The 18,544-nt window shown below is 41.4% G+C and overlaps 1 protein-coding gene across 3 annotated transcripts in view; it reads left to right on the plus strand.

The window, feature by feature from the left end:
* The window catches only part of ctdspla (CTD (carboxy-terminal domain, RNA polymerase II, polypeptide A) small phosphatase-like a), a 163,040-nt gene that overhangs the window by 94,064 nt on the left and 50,432 nt on the right, over positions 1 to 18,544 (plus strand). For all 3 annotated transcript variants that reach the window (XM_052015550.1, XM_052015549.1, XM_052015551.1), the window contains exon 2: positions 15,419 to 15,576. In XM_052015550.1, coding sequence (XP_051871510.1) covers positions 15,419 to 15,576 — 158 coding nt within the window. The remainder of the gene's footprint in view (positions 1 to 15,418; positions 15,577 to 18,544) is intronic.

Consider the following 18,544-nt stretch of genomic DNA (forward strand, 5'->3'; position numbering starts at 1 on the left):
CAAAAGCCTTCTGGAAGCTTGGGAAAATTAGGTCATCTTTATCTGCCCTGCACCGTCAAAATGAAGCAGTGGAATGACCCAGGTTGGGAGTGGGTCCGCGAGGATAGTAACAATGCGTGTCCTTCAAGTCAGAAAGAAACAAAGCAATGCATTCCACCATTGTTCTAAGTTCCTTTGTTCGGAGCTGCAGGTGACAGCAGCGGCTCCGTGAGACAGCCCTCTTGTGACTTTGTGGGCAGTTGGATTCTTGTGGGCTTACAGCGTCAGTGCAATATTTCCGTGCATTGCTAAGAAACCCCAGAGTCGAAGAAAACAGCTTTCTGAATGTTGGCCCTCTTCTCATTCCTAAGATGCACTGTGCCAGGGAGAAAAGGGATTGTTGTTGGCCACAGCTCAGTGGGTAGCACTCTCGCCTCTGTGTCAGAAGCTCCAAAAATGTGATCTTATATCCAGGCTGAAACATTTGATGCAGTACTGAGAGAATGCAGCACCCTTGTGTGAGCTGTTGAACCAAGGCCACATCCACTCTCTTGGTAAAAGATCCCATGGCACCACTTAGGAAAGCTTTGTCAACCAACTTCACTAAAACCAATTATGTGGCCAATAATGTTTGTAGGAACTCTGACAAATTGTCTGTTGTGCTTCCTACATTGTAACAGTGACTACACTTTTCAAAAAGAAATGAAAGTGAAGGTGTTCTTGAGTTTTGACAAAGGATCCTGGATCTGAAACCTTGACTTTCTTTTCACAGATACTGCTTAACCAACTGAGTGTTTCCAGCATTTCCTGTTTTTATGTCAGATTTCCTGCAGTTTTTTTTTATTTTCAAGGTGTATCTAATATTAGGCTCTCTCTCTTCTGTTCTGGATTAAGACAGGAGATCTCTGCATGTCTCCTCTATGCTCCAGGATGGTGGAATGGCATTGGTGTCTGAGGTTTGATCTCTGAGTTAACCACAGTTGCAGTATAGATGTTGCTGTTGACCAGGATGGTGTTGAATCATCTGTGGTTCTGGTTCAATTCTTTGTGCTGGTTCTGTTTCTTGAAACTGCATCTCTGCTGCCTATGAAGCCTCTGCAATTCTCAGACTTTCCATCCTCAATAACTTGCGTGTTTAGCGCTAACCTGGAGATTTGTTATAGCACTCTTAATCCACTAGTCCAAATACTTGTAGCTACTTCCCCATATATTTCAAAATACTCATCTGGTTGTTCTGTGTGTGGTGGTGTCAGTAACTAGACACAAACCCCTGCCCTCTCAGCCGTTGTGCAGGAACCTTGAGATTGTGTCCCACCATGGTATTTTGGAAGTTTAAATTCAGTTAATCAAATAACCTTAATAAATTAAAAAGTTAGCATCAGTAATACTGACTATTAAAATACTGACAAGTCCAAAAAGCAACAGGTTTGCTAATCTCCTGTTTTATCTGACCTGGGCTTTATACGAATTCAGATTAATAGGAACGTGGTTGACTCTTAGCTGACCTTGTAAATGGTGTTGTAAGCCAAGGGCAAAATTAGGGATCAGTTGCAAACACCAACCTTGCCTGTGCCACCCAAATCCTATGAGATGTAGGAAGAGTGGAGCAGATGAAGTAGTTTTGAAGTTCATGTAGTGGATATGATAGTAATTTTGGCGCTGGAAGCACAGTGGTTCTCTGTCTCTATTTGTACCCTAGCCCAGCCCAAATGGCCAATTTCTTGTATATCTGTATTTAACTTGGAAATGAACACCATTTGAATCCTCAAGTGTGTGCTTTTTTTTCCTGAGGAAGATAAGTTGCTGTGATAGGGAGGAAGGATTGAGGTTTGTGTACTTCCACAGTGTAGACATCATTTCAATACAGAGCTGTACTCTACACTTAGAACCTGCAAGCTCACATTTGACAATCCAAGTATCTGCTGCCTTTTCTACAGAAAAAGCTAACAAATGCGGAGTTATCTAGCAAGTTGGTCTTTGTCTGTCATGAGGAAAAACTAAGGTCCAAACATATTGTGTGGTTAGAATGCGAAAGTTCTTACTAATTGTAGTAAGGGGAAGTTGGTTCAATTCAAGAAGGTGGAATAAATAGTAGGACATGCTGTCAGGTAAAGTGAAGATAACTGGGAAGTGTCGGTGTGGTGTATAATACTATAAGACTTATAAGGCTCTTTGTTGATAACCAAGTACATTACAACAATAACATACATGTATTTTCACTCTGATTTTTATTCTTCTGATGATATGCCATCTAATTTGTATGTCTCAAGTGCTGCTGTTAATAGATTTTATGCAATTTTTAAATTTCACTATTGCTAAGTCAAAATTGGTGACACTGTTTGAAGACTATATCTTTTTTTCCCAGCCTCAAAATGTTTTAAATTACTGAAGCAGCATCTGAATGCACCATAATCTCTAACAAATGGCTTTATAACGTGGTTCTAAGAATAGAATTCATTGCAATCTTATGGTTACTCCCCTCCCTATCCTTGTGATCTCCAGCCCTACAACCTTCTGAGATCCTCTCCAGTTCTCACACATTGCATATTTTCATAATCCTATCATTGGTGGCTATGCCTTCACCATACTAAGCTTCTCCACCTCTTCTTTTAAATATTACCTCTTTATCATTGCACTAGGCCTAATAATATCATGGTCTGTTATTGAACATTGTTTTTCCTTATTTCCTTATGCTGAATGAGAGAACTAAATGTACGTTGCTTTTGGGATCTTTTTGTCCAACTGTGTCTTTCAGATCGCTGTAGGAACATAGTACTCCATCAGTTGCAATTTTTAAAAGTATATTCTGCTGTCTTTTTTTAAGTTACTGCGATAGATTCACGAAATTTTGACTTCGTTCTGTTCCGCAGGGCCCTCCTTGTCTGACTATTTTCGGAAGGATTTCTGGAAACTCGCTATGCAATCAGCAGAGTTTGTTTAGTCATGTCTTACACATTTGTACTGGTTACTTTTAATAAAGTCCTATGGGAAAAGTCTTGAGCTCTTAATGGACCTAATACATGATTTAGCGATTGTGGTTGTGCAAGTAATTGGCAAAAGAGGTAGCTGTAAGATGAGGACTTTTTTCTTTATGCGTTTACAAATGTGCTGTTAAAAAGGACAGTGCTGTCAGTAGGAAACATTCAAAGAGAATTTGGTGTACTTAGAAGTTGGAGGATTGGCAGGGAGGGAAAAACAAGGGAGTATTCCTAATGTATAGGATCTTAGAGCAGACACGTGCCTGGTGGGCAAAATGACCTCCTTGAATTTTTTTTTGAATTGATGCTGATATTTCTTCTGCACATCCTAAGCTAAAGGGAAGCATTTTAGAGTCATAGAGTCTTACAGCATGGAAACAGGCCTTTCAGTTCACTGTCCTCACTGACATCAAACACCCATTTACACTAATTCCCATTTTTTTTCTTCCCCATTCCAATCAATTCCCCCAAATTCTACCACTCTCCCCCTGGGGCAATTTACAGTGGCCAGTTAACCTACATATGTCTTTGGGAGGTGGGAGGAACCTAGGAGGAAACCCTACGTGGTCTAAAGATATGGATTCACACCACGCCGAGACTTGAATTCCTTACTTAAGCTGATATTCAGTGCATTATTTCTCGGGTGAGATGTTAACGGGCCCCATCTGTCTGTGCAGGTTGATGCAATTGAAACCACAGCGGTACTTGAAGGCCATGGGAATTCTCCTGATGTCCTGGTCAAGATTTATATCCCAACCAAACATAGCCAAAGTATGTTATTTGTTATTTATCTCAGTACGGAAGGAGCTCATTCTGGTCATTGTGCCCATGCTACCATGAAAATGGCATTCCAACCTAATCGCTTAGCCCAGCTCTTGGTATATAGCCTAGTGACACCTCGTGCTCATGTAAATTCATCATAACATTTTGTAGGACCTTTCACAATGGATGTGGCATTTGCTTGCATTGAAAATAATAACCACATTTTGCATGTAATTAACTAGCTGTAAAGTGCTTTGGGACATCCTGTCTTTCTTTACATCCTCACTGTGTTTAGGTCAAGAGTCAGTATGGTCACATACCATGATTTTAAAGTATGACACCTTGTTGCCTTAGGCATTCTGTTCTCTAACATCCTGCTTTGTACACGCTGGGGATGCAAAAGAAAATTACAATTCATGTAGATAAGATCTGCATGATCATAATTTATCTCCTCTATCTACCTTATGTCCTTCATGGTAGGTCATGGTCATTTTCTTAGTTTATCATTTACCATGTTTTTACCACATATATCATGTTTCTTCCCATGCATCTGCAGGAGATGCTACACCTCTCCTTTCGCCCCTTCTCTTCCCACTGTCCAGGGACCAAACAGTCCTTTCAGGTGAAGAAGCAATTCACTTGCATCTCCCATCTTATGCACTGTGATCTGTATTCACCAAGTGGCCTTTTCTACAGCGGCGAAACCAAATTTGATGATTGCTTTGCATAGCACCTGCGCTCAGTCTGTAGCAGTAATCCTAAACTTGCAGTTGTCTGCCACTTTTTCACCATCGTACTCCCACTCTGACCTTTCTGTCACTACCCTCCTGCACTGTTACAATTAAGCCCAGCGCATGTGTGAGGAAGAGCACATCATTCTCAACAGGGCACATTGCAGCTGCCTTGGTCTCGAATTCTCCAACTTAAGGTAACTCTTTCCATCTGTCTATATAAGAACTGGCCACTTTTGTTTGCCATCCTTTTGACTCAGTTTTTCTTCTATTCGTATAGCCTGCCTTGCTGGGCATGTCCCACAGCCTCGCTGCCCTTAACACAAACAGACAAACATGATGTACTTGTAACTGCCTGCATTATCCCATTTGGTCTCGCCCTATTAGAGATGTTCCTTTTGTTCTACCCATCCCTCCCCACCTTCTACTGAAAACTAACTTTTTTTTCCCTCTCCCAGTTTTCAGGAAAGTACAGGGCCTGAAATGTTAACTGTTTCTTTTTCCACAAATGCAGAGTATTTTCAGCATTTTCTGTTTTTATATCATATTCTTATTGCTACAAAAAAAATTGCAGATTTGCTCCTAGATAGTGACTCCTCACCAATGGGAGAGGATTTTTGAATCCTAGAATCATGCAGCACAGAAACTGGCCCCTTCAGCCTACCTCATCCATGCCAGCCATGGTGCCCATTTTTGCTAATCCCATTTGCCTGCATTAGGCCCATATCCCTCTGTTTCCTATCTTACTGTCCAAATGTGTTGTAATTGCGTCTGCTTCTACCACTACCTGTGGCAGTGTGTGTGTTGACCATCAGTTGTTATTTTACTGGTGTACTTATGGATGTCTTGTTCAGCTGCTAATCCCAACTGTACAAATTAAGAATAAGAAGCTTTAAGTGAAAAGGAAAAGGACTTGCAATATATGGTGCTTTTCACTACCTCTGGGTATACCTTATTGCTTTACAGATAACACAATATTTTTGAAGAGTAGCCATTAATGCAGGAAATGCATAGCCAATTTGTGTACATCAAGCTCTTAGAAGGCCAATGTGATAGTGTCCAGCTAATCTGTTTTCTAGTGATGTTTGTTGATTGCTAAGTATTGGACAGGACACATGAGAACTTCCTTGCATCTCCTTTTCCAACTGGTGCTTTGGATCCCTTGTGATTCCCTGAAAGAGTCGAAGGGGCCTCTTAACTGAAAGGCAGCAGCATTGAATGTACTTTGTTCTACATAGTGCACTGGATTGTCAGCTGAGATTTCTGTGCTGGAAATCTCTGGTTTGGGACTTGACTTTAGAGTACCACCCATTGAGACAGGGCAATGTAGTTTATGTGAGCCCTGGATCTGGACAAAGATAACCAACTTCAACCCATAACCATATGGAACGTGAAAAGCTGGGGACCAATTTTATAGCTTTTTCAAAAGGACAGCATGTGGTTTCTTCTGTAGTATAAGATTCTAAGAGTTACTTTTTGACTACTCAGTCTTCTTGGGGTTGTTTTGGTGATTTTCCCCTTTAGTTTATTCCTTTACCAAATTCAGTGCTTTTTTAAAATTTAAAAATAGATGTAAGCGGAAGCCATGATTCACTGAAAACAGAAAGATAAGTGTGTGAATCTTATACTCAAAACTTTCCGAGCATACTCTTGCTAGATGCTACCAGAAGGGGTAGTAGAGGTGAAGGGCATAGGTGAAGAAGATGGTTAAACGCTAGGGAGAAAGAAATGAAAGAACGCATTAAAGGTGAGCTGAAGAAGAGGAGGAGGAGGTTAGGGCAGAGTGTACATAACAGAATGGGCCTGTTGGGGCAAAAAGTCTCTTTCTATATATTCTGTGTAATATTAAGACAAGTAAACATTTTAGTTTGAAGAGGGTAAAATTTCAGTAGGGCCAGTTTTGATTAATATTTCAAACTAGATTCTGGAGCAGGTGGAATAGAACAGACGTAATTGCATTTACAAACATTTTTTTGTGCAGCCCCATTTCTCCAAGGAGGTTCATACAGGGCAGACAAGACACAACATCCCATTGAACCTCGATGGTGATCTGAGCTGGTCAATGCCATGGAACATGTCTCCACCTCTAACAGCAAGGGTCATCCTATAGCTGGCCAAGGAATAGCCTTAATGATGCACATTGACTTCAGCAACACTAGTCTTACTTTGGGTAGGTTAGTGTGATGTTGATGATAGTGGTTCTCAGTGATTCAGTGAATGTGTGCTGTATATTGCCTCAATAACCATGGGTGCTGTAAACTGTTGAATGTGTCAGGAGTCCGTAGGGTTGCACCAATTATTCTATTCACATTTTCAGTTTCGTAGATTGGAATTCAGCAACAGTAACCTCCCTTGCAACACTTCTTTTTTTACTATCAGCTGCTCTTTTTAATGAAAAGATGTGCCCTGAATGTAGCTTTGTTATGATGTGCTGTCTAAGATACTTTGACAAGTGATTCAATAGAGATTAAGTAAATAGTTAAGTATATTCATGCATGAACGTAGATGAAAACACAAGATTTTATACCTTGTGAATTTCACTGGAAGAGCCTCTGAAGTTTGATCAATGCTTTTGGATCATTTTGAAATATGCAGCCAGTTTATATATAGGACTGCTGGTTTAACCTCTCAGCTCTTAATCAAGTGACCCTTTGAAAGCATTTTCCCTTCCCTTCAACTTATTGAATGTTCCTTTGCCATTTATTGATCTTGACTTGGATGGCAGTCAGCCAGTCTGCAAGTCTTCAAGGATGACCTGAATATATTTCATTTCATTCAGTTCTTGTTGTGCCATGAAAGAACACCCACTGTTGCTATCTGTACTGTGTTGATGATGGTATCCTGGGCCTTCATCTATCGATTCATGAACATTCCCTCTATCCACCCACCTTGCCTGTGCTTAATGCTTTTCCACAGTGCAAGGTCAGAGATCTGTAACTTGAATTAAAACAAAAAAAGTAATCAGAAGGTCAGGAAGCATCTGTGGACAAGGAAACAGAATGAACATTTCAACAGATGCTGCCTGAGCGATATCTCCAGCATTTTCTGTTTACTGTAGCAAAGAGTGTGAATAGTACTATTTTGAAGACTAACGGGGATGTTATCCCCCTAACTCGGTCACTATTTATCCCTTAACCAGGTTAAATAACAATGGTAATCATCACTGTTACATGGCTGTTTGTTGGAGTCTGATGTGAACAGATTTAGTTAGATTGTTTAGTGTCATGTACGGCAGGGTGCAACGACATTTCTACTTTACAACAGTGACAGTTGATGTGATAGCATGTCATTGGCTGTAAGGTGATTTAGGAAGATCAAGAGTTCGTAAAAGGTGTTACATTAGTGCAAATCTGCCTGTCTTTGACTAACTGAAAAGGCACCCATTGTCCTGACAGACTTGTAGTTCCAACATTTGTGTGTCAATGTGCAATTTGTCTCTGTGGCTTATATTGCAGGGATACCCACCCAACATTTGGTGGCTGCATCCCTGTAATGCCGAAGAATCTACAGTTGATTCAGAGGATTTAGTGGAAACAGCATTGGTGGTATTTCTCTAGTTCTTTGAGGTGTCTGCTTTAGGTAGTCCATGACCCAAAGAGGAATGGGGAGGGGATTGCTGCTGCCTGGTAGACTGACTTTTGTATTGAGTATGAGGTTTTGATCTTCAAACACTCTTCCTCAGACAACCAAAGACTGAACCAGGATACTCCCACATAGGTGGTAATCAAAACAATAAACAGTTCTTTCAATGAGCTAATGCACATACAAGGCCTCCTGTGGAATTGTAGTAGCTTTCCCCTTCAGTAAATTGCTGGGTCAGAGGATACAGATCAAAACTTTGAGAAATGGGTGGAGGAGTGGGCCATATCTGTGAGTTTGCACTGCCATTTGTTAAGATCATGGGTGATCTGATTGTTGACTTCTATTTTACTTTCCTACCCAATTTCTGTAACCTGTGATTTCTCTACAGTGTTTAAAAAAAAATTGTGTAACTGACCCAACCTTCAATATATTCAATGTCTTGGCCTCCACAGGTAGAAAATTCCAAAGATTCCCCACCCTGTAGGAGAATAAATTCCTCTTGATTTCAGTCTTAACTGGCCAGCCCCTCATTCTGAAACTATGCCCCCGAGGACTAGATTATCGCAAGAGAGGAAACATTCTAACAACATCAAGGTTCCTCAGAATCTTTTATGGTTCACCTTTCCTTCTAAACTTCATTGAGTATTAACTCAGCCAGCACAATTGTTCCTTGTAAGGTGATTACTTCAGAGAACATTAGAACGGTACAGCACAGAAACAGACCCTTCGGCCCACAATGTTGTTCTGAACCAGTTACATTAGTAATAAAATGCCCAACTAAACGAATTCCTTCTGCCTACATAATGCCCATATCCTACCATTTCACACACATTCATGTCCCTATCTAAGAGCTTCTTGAATGCCCCTATCATATTTCCCTCCACCACCACCCCAGGCAGCATATTCCAGGCACCCATGAATTTACCCCTATTACCTTAAATGCATGCCCTCTGGTATTAGACATTTCAACCCTGGGGAAAAGATGCTGTCTATCTATGCCTCTCATAATCTTATAAACCTCTATCAGGTCTCCCCTCACCCTCTGCCGCTCCAGAGAGAACAACCCAAGTTTGTCCAACCTCTCCTCATAGCACATGCCCATTAATCCAGGCAGCATCCTGGAAACCTCTTCTGCACCCTCTCCAAAGCCTCGACATCCTTCCTATAATGGGGCGACCAGAACTGAATGCAATACTCCAGATGCAGCCTAACTAAAGTTTTATAAAGCTGCAGCATAACTTCCTGACTCTTGAACTCAATGCCTTGACTAACGAAGGCAAGCATGCCATTTGCCTTCTTTACTGCCATATCAACCTGTGCAGCTACCTTCAGGGAGCTATGAACTTGGACCTCAAGATCTCTCTGCTCATCAACACTGTTAGGGCTTGCCATTAACAGTGTACTGTCTCTTTACATTTGATCTCCTAAGGTGCAACGCTTCACATTTGGCTGGGTTGAACTCTATCTGCCATTTCTCCACCCCATACCTGCAAACTGATCTATATCCCGCTGTATCCTTTGGCAATCTTCTACACTATCCACAACATCACCAGTATCCATATCATCTGCAAACTTACCCACCCATGTACATTTTCATCCAGGTCATTTATATACATCACAAACAACATGGGTCCCAGTACAGATCACTGAGGAACAGCACTAGTCACAGACACCCAGCTAGAATAAGTCCCATCAACCACTACCCTCTGTCTTCTATGGGCAAGCCAGTTCTGAATCCAAATGGCCAACTCACTGTGGATCCCGTGCATCTTAATCTTCTGGATGAGCCTCCCATGAGGGACCTTGTTAAACGCCTTACTAGAATCCATGTAGACAACATCCACAGCTCTACCTTCATCAATCACCGTCTTCACCTCATCAAAAAACTCAAATCAAGTTAGTAAGGCATGACTTGCCCTGCACAAAGCCATTGCTGACTGTCCCTAATTAGGCTATGCTTTTCCAAATGCTCAAATCCTATCCCTAAAAATCCTCTCCAGTAACTTCCCTACCAATGTCATGAGACTCACTGGTCTATAGTTACCATGATTATCCCTGTTTCCCTCCTTGAATAATGGAAGAACATTAGCTACTCACCAGTCCTCTGGGACCTCACCTGTGGCTAGAAAGGACACAAAGATATTGGTCAAGGCCCTAGCAATCTCATCTTTTGCTTCTCTCAATAACATGGGGTATATCCTATTAGGCCCAGGGGACTTATCCACCTTAATGCTCTTAAAGAGACCCAATACTTTCTCCTCCTTTATCTTGAAATGCCCAAGCATATTAGCATGCTCCACACTGATCTCCCTATGCCCCATGTCCTTCTCCTTGGTAAGTACTGATGCAAAGTACTCATTAAAGACCTCACCCACCTCCTTCGCTTTCAAGCACGTTCCCTCCTTTATCCCTGAGTGGCCCTACCCTCTCCCTAGTTATCCTCTTAATGTATGTATAGAATGCCTTGGTATTCTCTTTAATCCTACCTGCCAAGGACTTTTCTTGGCCCCTCCTGGCTTTCCTAATTCCCTTCTTGAGTCAATCCAATGAACCTTCTCTGAGCTGCCTTTAATGCAAATATATTCTTCCTTAAATAAGCCAACTAAAACTCTCTGCATTACTCCAGCTGTGGAGTGTGACTGTGGAACTTCACCATTAAACTCGGCTGTGGTAAAATCAATTGTTCACAAAGTTGTAGACTTGAGGAGACCTGGGTAATGCGATAGTCTGGTAACAAGATCTCTGTGCCTCTGTTGTCCATTCCTTTCACTGCTGTTGCTTCTATCACCAGCAACAATCTTCAAAACTACTTGGTCATGTCCATTGGTTCAGCATTCATTATTTCTACATCTTGGGCACATGTTATTTAGTGAGCAGTGGGTAAATGATAATGGTGTTGGGTGGGGTAATGGCTGTCTACAGGCATTTGGTATAAACGGTATGTTCAAGAACTGTAGAACATTTCTTGATTGCACTGAGTTCATTGAATCGGGTACAACAGGCCGGTTTAAAATTATTACAATTTGGAAACTTGCAAAGTTATAATGAAACACAGTACCCACAGAGTTTTATGTATTCCTTTTATTGTTCTTGGACTAGGACGAGGCGGTCAGAGCTTTGCTTTCCCCGAAGGTGACTTGACTCGCCTGCAGAGTGCTGGCCTGACCAGGATGTTTTGTCAGAGTGCTATCAAAATGCCAGCCCTGATTGGATTTTAGCCTTCTGTTTGCTGCTCCCACTCCAGATTTTGTTCACAGCATGTGGACGTTACTAGCATTTATTGTCCATCCCTAATTACTCCTGAACTGAGGAGGAACTCTAAGTTAACTATATTGTTGAGTCCAGAGTCACATATGGCAGATTTCCATCCATGAAGGATTTTAGTGGACCAGATGGCATTTTATGATGGTTGGATAGTTTCATGGTTGCCATTACACATACTTGTTTTTTTTTTAATACCAGCTGATTAATTACACAGATTTAAGTTTTCCTAGTTGCCATGGAGGGGTGAGAATTGTGTTTTTAGATCAGTGGCCCGAACTCTGGCTTCTAGTTTGGGGACTTAGTGTGCTATGTACTCCATTGTAGGTATAGATCTGCTTTTGAGCAGGAAACCTGATGGCTTGCTGAGAATTTTGTGAAAATAAGCTCTGGTTCTCTGAGCACAAAATAATCAATCTTTTTTCCTTTGCCCATCTTGGCTATCTCTACTCGTGTTGGTAAATCCCATACCAAGAAGGATGGTGGTACTACTGCTGAAGAGCTAGTGAAATTCCTACACAATGTGGATTGGTATTAGGGGAACATTGTCTGCTTCACTCTGGTGGCAACAGCACAGTGACAGTAGCAAGCTGCACCTCACCACTGGATCTCTGGGAGCATACTTTGTTGACTGTATTTTCCCAAGTATAATTTAGTTTCAGGATAGAACCAGCCTCCTCTCCATTGATTCTGTCTACACTTCCCACTGCCTCGGGAAAGCAGTCGTCATAATCAAAGACCCCTCCCACCCCAGACATTCTGTCTTCTCTCCCCCTTTGTATTGGGCAGAAGATACAAAAGCTTGAAAACGCACACCACCAGGCTCAAGGTCAAATTCTACCCCACTGTTATAAGAATCTTGAACAGATGCCTAGTATGATAAAGATGAACTCTTGATATCTCAGTTGACCTTGTCATGGCCCTTGCACCTTATTTATCTACCTGCACTGCACTTTCTCTGTAACTGTAACACTACATTCTGTATTCTGTTATTGCTTTTTCCTTTGTACTACCTTTGATGTGTTTGGATTGATCTGTCTGGATGCATGCAAAACAAAGCTTTTCCACTGTATCTTGGTACATGTGACTAATAAACTAACTACCAATGGTGTTAGAGGCTCAATCTCAAAAGATATTTTGCCTTGGATAATCTTATGAAATTCATTTAGGCTCTGTTAGAATGGTGTGCTACAATTGATTTGAGGAAGTAGGGGGCATCTGTTTTTATCTGCACACTCAACATTGCGTAGGAATTTGATTAGATCGCACTGTGCACAGTTCTGGCTGTGGTGGAAACAATGTAGAAGCACTGCAGAAGAACAGTTCTGGAACTGAGCTTGTGTATAATGTTTGAAAACCGTGAGGGGTTATTTTCTCCAGGAAATAGAAAGCTGAGAGATAAATTATAAAATGGTTTGATAGGTGGTGGTAGACAGAGCATATTCTGCCTGGAGATCAGTGACCAGTGGTGTTCTGCAGGGATCTGTTCTGGGACCCCTGCTCTTTGATTTTTGGAAGATTGAATTTGAAGGCAGAATACAAGGTTAATGGCAGGACTCTTAGCAATGTGGAGGAATAGAGGGATCGTGGGGTCCACGTCCATAGATCCCTCAAGGTTGCCGTGCAGGTCGACAGGGTTGTTAAGAAGGCGTATAGTGTGTTGGCCTTCATTAGTCGAGGTATTGAGTCGTGAGGTAATGGTGCAACTCTATAGAACTCTGGTTTGCCAACACTTGGAGTATTGTGTTCAGTTCTGGTTGCCTCATTATAGGAAGGATGTGGAAGCTTTAGAGAGGGTGCAGAGGAGATTTCCCAGGATGGAGAGCATGTCTTATGAGGATAGGTTGAGTGAGCTAGGGCTTTTCTCTTTGAAGAGAAGGAGGATGAGAGGTGACTTGATAGAGGGAGGTCTACAAGATGATCAGAGGCATAGATCGAGTGGACAGTCAGAGACTTTTTCCCAGGGCAAAAATGGCTAACATGAGGGGGCATAATTTTAAGGTGATTGGAGGAAGGTGTAAGGGGAATGTCAGAAGTAAGTTTTTTTTTTACACAGACTGGTGGGTGTGTGGAACGTACTGCCTGCAGAGGTGGTGGGGGCAGATTCATTAGAGACTTTTAAGAGATTCTTAGATGGATTAGATTGGTGGGAGAGACTAAAGGAGCTAGGGCTTTACTCATTGGAGAGAAGGAGGATGAGGGGAGACATGATAGAGGTATACAAGATATTAAGAGGAATAGATAGAGTGGACAGCCAGCGCCTCTTTCCCAGGGCACCAATGCTCAATACAAAAGGACATGGCTTTTAAGGTAATGGGGGGGGGGGGGGGGGGGGGGGGGAGGTTCAAGGGAGACGTCAGAGGGAGGTTTTTCACCCAGAGAGTGGTGCATGGAATGCGCTGCCTGGGGTGGTGGTGGAGGCTGATACATTGGTCAAGTTCAAGAGATTGTTAGATAAGCATATGGAGGAATTTAAGATGGAGGGGTATGTGGGAGGAAGGGGTTAGATAGTCTTAGGAGTGGTTTGAAGGTTGGCACAACATGGTGGGCCGAAGGGCCTGTATTGTGCTGTATTGTTCTATGGTTCTGTGGTATAGCCCTCCATTTCTCTATCATTCATATGGCTATGTGGGAGGGAAGGGTTAGATACATCTTGGAGCAGGATAAAATGTCGGCACAACATCGTGGGTCGAAGGAGCTGTAGTGTTCTATGTTCTAGAATGGGTGTGGAGAAGATAATCCTGTCGCAAGAGATTGGAACGTTGCCGTTAGTGCAAGATGGTCACTAAGGTATACAACATGAAATTAAGAAGAAATTTCTTTATCGATTGAATGAGGAGTCATGTTTAACAGTTGCAGTGAATTATATTCAAAGGAAGCAAAGCAATATCACTAGCGAGGATGGAATGGGGGTATGCCAATAGGGTGATATTGCTGGTGATGTCTTTGTGGAGAATAAGTACCAGAAACCAGCTGGGCTGAATTTATTCTACTGGTGGGTTCTGTTATGCTTTTGAGTGTAGTTGGACAACAGTCTGGATTATCCACGATGACCAAAGGGAAATGTATGGTCTTGGTTAGTGGATTTGAGGACATATAATATTCTTTAGCAGTTTACTATGATGAAACTCTTGTAACGTTAATGTGCATTTGGACATATCAGTTTTTACACAAGTAACCCAATGGTCTCTTAGATATCTGAGTTGGGATAAAATAGGCACAACTATACAAAGCAAACACTCCAAGAATGTCTTCTGGAAGGACTAGAGCCACTGGGATTGTTCTTTACAAAGCAGAAAATATTAAAGAGAAAATTGATATGTATTCAACATGAAGTAAACAAGGAGAAATTGTTTCCAATGGTAAAAGGGTTGTTAACCAGAGAATACAGACTTAGTTGGCAGAGCAACTGGAAGCCCCATACAGTCATTATGATCTGAATGCACTGACTGTAAGTGGTGAAAGCAGATTCAATACTTTTTAGAAGGAAATTGAATAAACACTTTGAAATTTTTTCGGGGATAGTGGAGTGATATCATCATGCAACATGGAAACAGGCCCTTCGGCCCAACTTGTCTATGCTGACTGAGGTGCCTTCCTGGGCTAATCTCATAAGGCTGCATTTGGCCCGTACCCCTCTAATCCTTTGCTATCCATGAATCTGTCCAAATGTCTTTTAAACATAATTGTACCCATCTCTACTGCTACCTCTGGCAGATCGTTCCATATACTCACCACCCTCTTTGTGAAAATCCTGTCCATCTGATCCTTTTTAAATTTTTCCCCTCTCACCTTTGTGTCGTCTAGTTTTACACTCTCCTACCCCGGGGAAAAGATTGTGACCATCCTCCTTATCCTTCTTCTGTTTGAACCTTTTGCCATAGTGAACCAATAGGTACGAGCAGTTTTAACTACATAGCATAGTTTTGAAAGCTTTGTTAACAAGAAGACAAATTCTTTCCCTCCCCTCAGAATTCTTGAATTACTTGCTGAAATCTAAAGGAAAGGAAGGAGTTGAATTTAATAGGGTAGTGAAACTAAGGATAAGATTCAGAACTCGGCACTAAAAATAATGCCATTATTTTTGTTCAGCTGAATTTTGTTTTCTCCATTTTTTTCTTTCAGTTTCTCAGAGCGGCCTCAGCTTGAAAAAGCAGAGGAGTCGTAGCTTTTTCAGCTCGTTCTTCTGCTGCTTTCGCGACTACAATGTGGAGTCAACAAACAGCAACAGCAACAGCAATGTTCAGTCTCCAGCAGTGGAGGAAAATGGGTCGATTGCTAAGGTACGTATTGCTCTGTTAATATTATGACAGAATAGCTTGCTGCTGGATTCTCTAATGTAAACTGCATCTTGAATGACAATTTATTCTTTCTTTTGCTTCTAAGTGAAAGTGGGATCTTAATTTTCTGAACAGAGAAATCATTTGTCAGTCAGAATGATTTCAGATCAGAAATGTAGCAAAAAAAATAAGTTGAGGAAATGAGCATAATCAAAGTTCCTCCTGGTCCGAGCTAAGCATTACCAGCTTACGCGCTTCATAATTCTAAAATGTCCTAGTGGTCGTAAACTAAAAGTTGCAGATCTGATTAATATGTATCCTTTAACCAATGTCACAAAAGTGGGTCATTAGCAGACCTTGGGAGCTTGGCTGTGTGTAGATTAGCTGCTTCAGTCACCTACGTAACCCCAATGACTGCCTTCAAAAGTAATTTATCAGTTTAAGAACAGTTTGAGTAAGTATCGGAGTTTTTCAGTGCAACTTAAGACCACTTGTTCCATTGTGATTGCACCAGCACTGTGACAGCATTCTAAAACTCCTTGGTCGAATAGCCTTACAGGTGATAGAAAACCCTTTGTAATTCTTAAATCTTCCTGGTGTAAGTTGTTCCTGTACTACAAATCTCCTCTGAACTATAGTTTCCAAGCGCAGGCATGTCACTAATGAATCTGCACTGTATGCTTTCCAGGTCTTAATATTACCTTTATAAGGAGCCCAAATCTAAAAGCAGTACCTGTGGCTTTATTCAAATGTATTCACAGTTGGTGGGAGTGGAGAGGCGGAATCCTTTTTTGTATAGTTTTATCTACCTACTTCATTTTCTATTTACCTGGAGTTCTATTTTGAATGCCTAGATGTCTAGGTTTCTGTTCATCCATATCCATCAGCATTAATTGAGGGAGTCCCAATTCCCTGTGTTTTGTCCTTCCTCTTCAGGCTGCTGCATTGCTTCACCTTTCTCCAGAGTCATTTGCATTTATGCTTGTTGTCTTTCTTAGCAATTCCCACTGCTTGCCAGCCCCCAAGTTTTGTGTCATTGCAATGTTTTAAGATTGTCTTCCGCTTGTCCAGTAGAAAAGATGGACCAGCACTGACCCTTGAGGTTAGACCACCAGGAACCCAACTGTCCATCCTTGTTACTGTATTTGTTCTTCTGCTTTATGGGTGCGTTTTTTTACATCAAAACCTCTTGCAAAACACATTGAGAAATGTATAGATACTGATTCTTTACTGAAGTATAATCCAAAGCCAAATTAAATGGTTAAGTCACTGTACGAGTACTTCCATTCCGTCCTTTTTCTCACTATTTAAAATTTTTGCTCAATACAATGTATTTGTCTTATTTTTACTGACTCTCGGTGCAGCCCCCTCACATTACTTCTGAATTGGGCTCGTCAGCCTGGATTAGGTTCTCATGTAAAACAGGAAATGGTGAAGTACTTAACAAGTTAGGCAATATCTGTGGGGGGAGAGAGAGGTTGATGCTCTTTCAGCAGTTCTAATGAAAAGTTGTTGACCTAAAAAGATGACTAAATTTCTCCACAGATATTGCTTGATCTGCTGACTCTATTTCTCTCTCCACAAATGTTGCTTGACCACCTGAGTATTTCCAGTATTTTTAATTACTTAAGATTTCTAGAATTTGCAGTAACTTTCTTTTAGATTCTCAAGTCTCTGGAGTGGAACAAGCCCTCTTCTGATTATGTGCTGCCATGACGTGGGCACAGCAATCAATCTCCATCAATTAGTCTACAGTACATCAGGCAAAGGGCAAAGTAAACCTCAGTGGTGTGGAGCCTTGAGAATGGAGTACTTTAGCCTGTAGCCACGAGCCATTCTTACCACACCCACCCCAGTTTGCAGGTCCGTGTGATGTATCATCACCTGTTTGAGATCTTAAGTGCCAATGAGATCAATACAAGTTGGCATGGATCCATTAGCCCCGTCACTCTTGTTGCAAAGTTGTAAGATAACCAACTTTGATAACTGGTTGATGGATCCGACAAGCCAACGTTAGTTAGATAAGTGAACTTTTCAGCATTGCTTGAGAGAATAAATGCAGTCTCTGTATTCCCAATTAGTCTGTTAAGATTGGAGGCCAGGTTGAAATGACTGAAGTAGCCATAGGAATGATTTAGGAATTAGGGTATATTGTATAGAAACAGTAAGAATGTTCACCGTTTTGGTATCATAAAGAAGTTGCTTAATTGGCAATGTGATGCTTTTATCATCCATCGTTGAGCTTTGTATAATGGATCTGCTAATAGATGGGTAGTAAGGGTGTGGCACAGGGTAATGGTCATAGAGGTGGTGGTACGGGAATTGACATGTAACAATCTAGTTTTGAAGATGTTGTACATGTGTAATAAAAGACGGATCCCTATTGAACTGGTTTGTGTGGGTTAACCAGTGTCATCACAGAAGAGGAACCTGCCCCCTCAACCTAGCTATTCTACGTAAGCTGTATAAAGGCTCATCAGTTTATTGGTTGAGCTCAGTAACCACTGATTCAGAATATGAGGGAAAACTACAGATCAATAGCCTGAAATAGCTGAAACACCACAAGTTATTCCATCAGCACCCTGTTGAATGAACGGATTCCAGGCACAAATATGCTTCATTGCTGCAACCAATTTAGCTTAAGTAAAAAGACTTCCAGACAGCCAGTTCTGCCCAATGTCATCAAAGCAGAATGTAATTTTGGAAGACGTAGAAAGGTGAAGATCCATAGATGTCATTGATATGAATTTTATTAAAGTTCTCCTAAAGGGATTGAAGCTCATTGAATAGATGAAAAATGTTCAGTCAACAAGAAAATCGGTTGAGAAGCAGGAGGCAGAGAGTATGGGGATGTGGACAGGTGATTAAATTAGCCGGAAGTGTTTAAAGGTCTCATCAGTGATCATTGTTGGAGTTGCAACTATTTGGTGTATTTATATATGGGCCGAAGGACCTGTTTCCGTGCTGTATG

This window comes from Pristis pectinata, chromosome 5, assembly GCF_009764475.1.
Source record: "Pristis pectinata isolate sPriPec2 chromosome 5, sPriPec2.1.pri, whole genome shotgun sequence".
NCBI classification, from domain to species: Eukaryota; Metazoa; Chordata; class Chondrichthyes; order Rhinopristiformes; family Pristidae; genus Pristis; species Pristis pectinata.